The sequence below is a fragment of the Salvia splendens genome, unplaced genomic scaffold (genome assembly GCF_004379255.2).
Source record: "Salvia splendens isolate huo1 unplaced genomic scaffold, SspV2 ctg1156, whole genome shotgun sequence".
NCBI lineage: Eukaryota > Viridiplantae > Streptophyta > Magnoliopsida > Lamiales > Lamiaceae > Salvia > Salvia splendens.
Window position 1 is genome coordinate 738 of NW_024598707.1, and position 3,702 is coordinate 4,439.

The 3,702-nt window shown below is 34.5% G+C and overlaps 1 protein-coding gene across 1 annotated transcript; it reads right to left on the reverse strand.

Moving 5' to 3' along the window:
• Positions 1–1,411: 1,411 nt before the first annotated feature.
• LOC121788823 (C-factor-like) lies at positions 1,412–3,440 on the reverse strand. Its single transcript, XM_042187430.1, has 6 exons — positions 3,137–3,440; positions 2,589–2,741; positions 2,362–2,455; positions 2,136–2,218; positions 1,904–2,057; positions 1,412–1,813 (listed from the first exon to the last, which is right to left on the reverse strand). Exons 1-6 carry the CDS (start codon positions 3,332–3,334, stop codon positions 1,578–1,580), a joined length of 918 nt encoding a protein of 305 aa, XP_042043364.1. The 5' UTR covers positions 3,335–3,440; the 3' UTR covers positions 1,412–1,577.
• Positions 3,441–3,702: the final 262 nt, after the last annotated feature.

The following is a 3,702-nucleotide window of genomic DNA, read 5'->3' on the forward strand; positions in this document are numbered from 1 at the left end:
ATTGCATATCAATCAATGTTATGATCAGGTAACTTACAATAGGAAATATAAAAACAATATTTTCTCCCAAGTATAAAGATCCTAACAAACTAACATCCTAATTTGTAAGGAAGTAAACAACGGAAGACGTTGCCATAAAACAAAAAACATCAATAAGATTAGCCTAAAGTAAAATAATTAGAAATGAAACGGTTAATTATAAACGCTTGCTTGCTAAAATCAATGATCCCTTTTCTAGTAAATGTGGATGGGATTTGAGTATTTGATGTTCCACAGCATTTTCAGTTCTTGAATCAATGGAGATTCTAGAAGATTCTGTAACTCTTCTTCTTCTTCACCTTGAAATCATGCTTTTTCGTTGACCTTCTAGGAGATTAGATCATGTTATGAAAGATTCATACAAGGAATATTCATCACAATCTAGTTAGGATTTCAAGAAAATGATTAGTTTTTTCATGTTTTCTGTTTTCTTTAGGCACTCTTACTAAAACTAACTCATTCTAAAAACAAGTTTTTTATCCATAAATTACTAAACAAATTGTAAGTATTTTCTTTTCGATATTAGGGACGTGGGAGTGGAGTTTATTGGATGGGATTTTATAACGGTTAACCAGCCTCCTAATTATTTGGATGATATTTATTAATGGGTATTGGGGTTATTAAATTAAATTTAATTAGGAGCTACTGTATTTATTAACCGTTACTTCCACATCAAGCTTATCCTCTTTTCTTTTTTCTTTTAAATTTTATTTTAGTGCTGTTTTGTATGTGCAAGATCCAAGTCTAACCTTTTTTTTTATCTAGATTAACCTAATAATATCATATATATAACAAAGGAATGGGTTAGAGCAATAATTTAACTTTTAAAGGGTTTTTGTAAGTACTTTATTATAATGAGTGTATAATTCCTTAGATGTTTTAAACACTCATATAGTAGGAAAAAATTGACATTTATTTACTACACATTTTAGTTACATTTACTACGATTATATATGTACTAGTATGTCTTATCAAACAGAAGACAGGTATCGAAGCCTAAGGCATACTCCTACTTAAAAACTATGAGAAATAGTGCAAACGATATTATAAGGATGTTAAACACTAGAATCCAATAATATACAGATTAATTATATATAAATATACAAATTATGGTCAAATCCAATTATTAATCAAATTTAAAATTTTACTTAGGAAACACAACAAACTTTATTGTATTTTGCATGATTCCAATGTTGCTAGTTAAAAACTCAACTTTTCTTAGTCTGATGAGTAATGGGTAATAAGAAGATATCATTGACAATCAATAGATGGTAATTTTCTGATGGTACATAGTGTTGGATGGTTATTCTGAGATTTGGACATAGTTCATATATTTACGAACAATAAACTCATAAAATAAAGATTCAATGAGTTTTAACACAGAGTAATATTTTCTATATTTAGTAATTAATAACATAACCAAAAAAATCAAGTATTTGAGTATTGAATCACTCTTCTCCACCAAAGAAAGACAAAGATGGTGTGATACATTATTTCATCCTAGAATCTAGTACCGCACATGTTCACACTTGTTCATATCACCAAGGAATCTCTTTACCATCCCAGGCAAAAAACTTACCATTATCAGATGCTTTCACACTGTTAATAATGGCCAGCAATTTTTGGACAGAAAACTCTTTGGTGAAAAGCTTGCCTTCTGCAACATTCCTCTGAAATGGTCTTGATAGATCTGTATCTACTGTTCCTGGATGCAACAGAATGCATATAATAGGATCTTTTTTGCGCGCAAATTCGACTGACACAGTCCTAGTCACTGCCAAATTCAGGAATGAGTTTGTGATGTTTAAAAATCACTAGTGTCATTTCAAGATTCTAAACCAACAGATAAGCAACTTTTTCTTACACTGATTAAGTCCAGATTTAGAGGCTCGGTACGAATGCCACCCTCCTAGGCGGTTATCTCCGATTGAACCCACTCTGGCACTTATACTGGCGATAACTGCAGCATCTCGTTCAGTTCCAGTGCCGCCTCCAGCCTTTAGCAGAGGCCACATATGCTGTTCATGATAATTGCGTGAGCATAGTCGTGATTTTGCCCTGAAACTCGTGAAGTATTATGTGTGAACTGATCATACCTTGATGACCAAGATAGGGCCAACGGCATTGACCTCATACGCGAGAAGTAAGGAAGCTCTCTCAACCTTGTTCAATGTGGTCTCTGTACTGAAACATAACATAAAAACAGCTACTCAATCCAGTGCAAACTCACATAGCCTCTTCGAAGATCATCTCAAATTTCACCATCATCAGAATCTACTTTTATCTGCCTAAACCCAAACACAAACTAGACAACATCTCTACCTGGCTGCATAACATTTGGCACTGTTAGAATTCCAGATGCATTTACGAGGAGGTTCAGATAACCGTACTTATCACTCACAGACTTTGCTGTTTCCTGGAAATCCACATAAGGTATAAGGATAACTGATGACACAGTTCATTCTTTTGACATATTGAGTGCAAAAGTATGAATAACAGAACTTAAAATTGCTACAAAGATCATAATAAGGTGACCTTGTGGTTGATACCTTGATTGTGCTATCGATTGTGAGATCCAGCTGATGAATATCCAAGCGCTCAGCAAACTTATTCTTCAAATCATGAAGCTCTGTCGCCTTACTAGGGTTCCGGCATGTTGCCACAACATGCCCTTTGTTGCTTTTCTCTAGTAATTGTTTAACCTAAAGCAACACCAAATAAAGTTCAATCTAAAACTAATCAAGAGAATTAAATAAGCACTAATCATTCACAGAAACCTAACTTCACTATTCAACCACTATTTACTATCCAATGAAACAGAGTTTCTGATTTCCTAATCATCAATCTTCACCCACACCTAAATCAGAAACCAATTAATTTAGGCATATTCACCAGAGCTTATAATCTATCAAACTAAAGCAATGTCACTACCGAAACCTAGATCACATCATGAGCGGAAGCTGAAATCATATGAAATAGAGAAGAACACCACTCCACGAAATCAAATTAGGCTGTCAAAACAAAAATCTCACGTTTAATTAAAAAATCTACATCTACATTACATCATAGTGCGAAAAACAAAGTGATGAGAACTCACGAATTCAAGGCCGATGCCTCTGGATGCACCTTGAACCATCGAAACACCGCCGTCCCATTGATTAACCACAGAAGAAAACGCTCGGCCGCCTGAAACCGGATTCAGGCGTCGCCTCCCCATTAAAACCCATTGGCCGACTAAATTCAGCTTCATTATCCTATTTGATTTGATTGTAAAATGAGTTCCAATAGCTGCCATTTTCTTCCTTATCTACTCCAACTGTGCATAGATAGACAGAATTGGGCTTTCAATTTAGTGCGCGTAAATGCGATTCATGATGAAACTGGAGAAACCGGAATGTTTGCTAATGGAGAGGATTCCCGGCCACATTTGAAACGACGTCGCTTTATTAACTGCCATAAACTTCCGGTTGGGTACAAAATCGCCACGTCGAATTAGTGGATCAGTAATCGTGTATGTTGGTGAATGCGATTTTAAGTAAAATTTTAACATCACTTTATATCCGCATGATATTATAACTGCGCTTTTTAGTTTTTACTAAAGTAATCGCCTTAATCACATTTGTTTTTTCCTAAAGTAATTTTATGACTTGACTGAAGATATTA

What these genes read in the sequence shown, in the direction of transcription:
- LOC121788823 (XM_042187430.1), bottom strand. Translation starts at nt 3,334, where the DNA reads ATGGCAGCTATTGGAACTCATTTTACAATCAAATCAAATAGGATAATG. An exon ending in GAGGCATCGGCCTTGAATTC is followed by an intron (nt 2,742 to 3,136) that starts GTGAGTTCTCAT and finishes GTGTTGCTTTAG; the next exon opens with GTTAAACAATTACTAGAGAA. An exon ending in GCCAAATGTTATGCAGCCAG is followed by an intron (nt 2,219 to 2,361) that starts GTAGAGATGTTG and finishes GTTTCAGTACAG; the next exon opens with AGACCACATTGAACAAGGTT.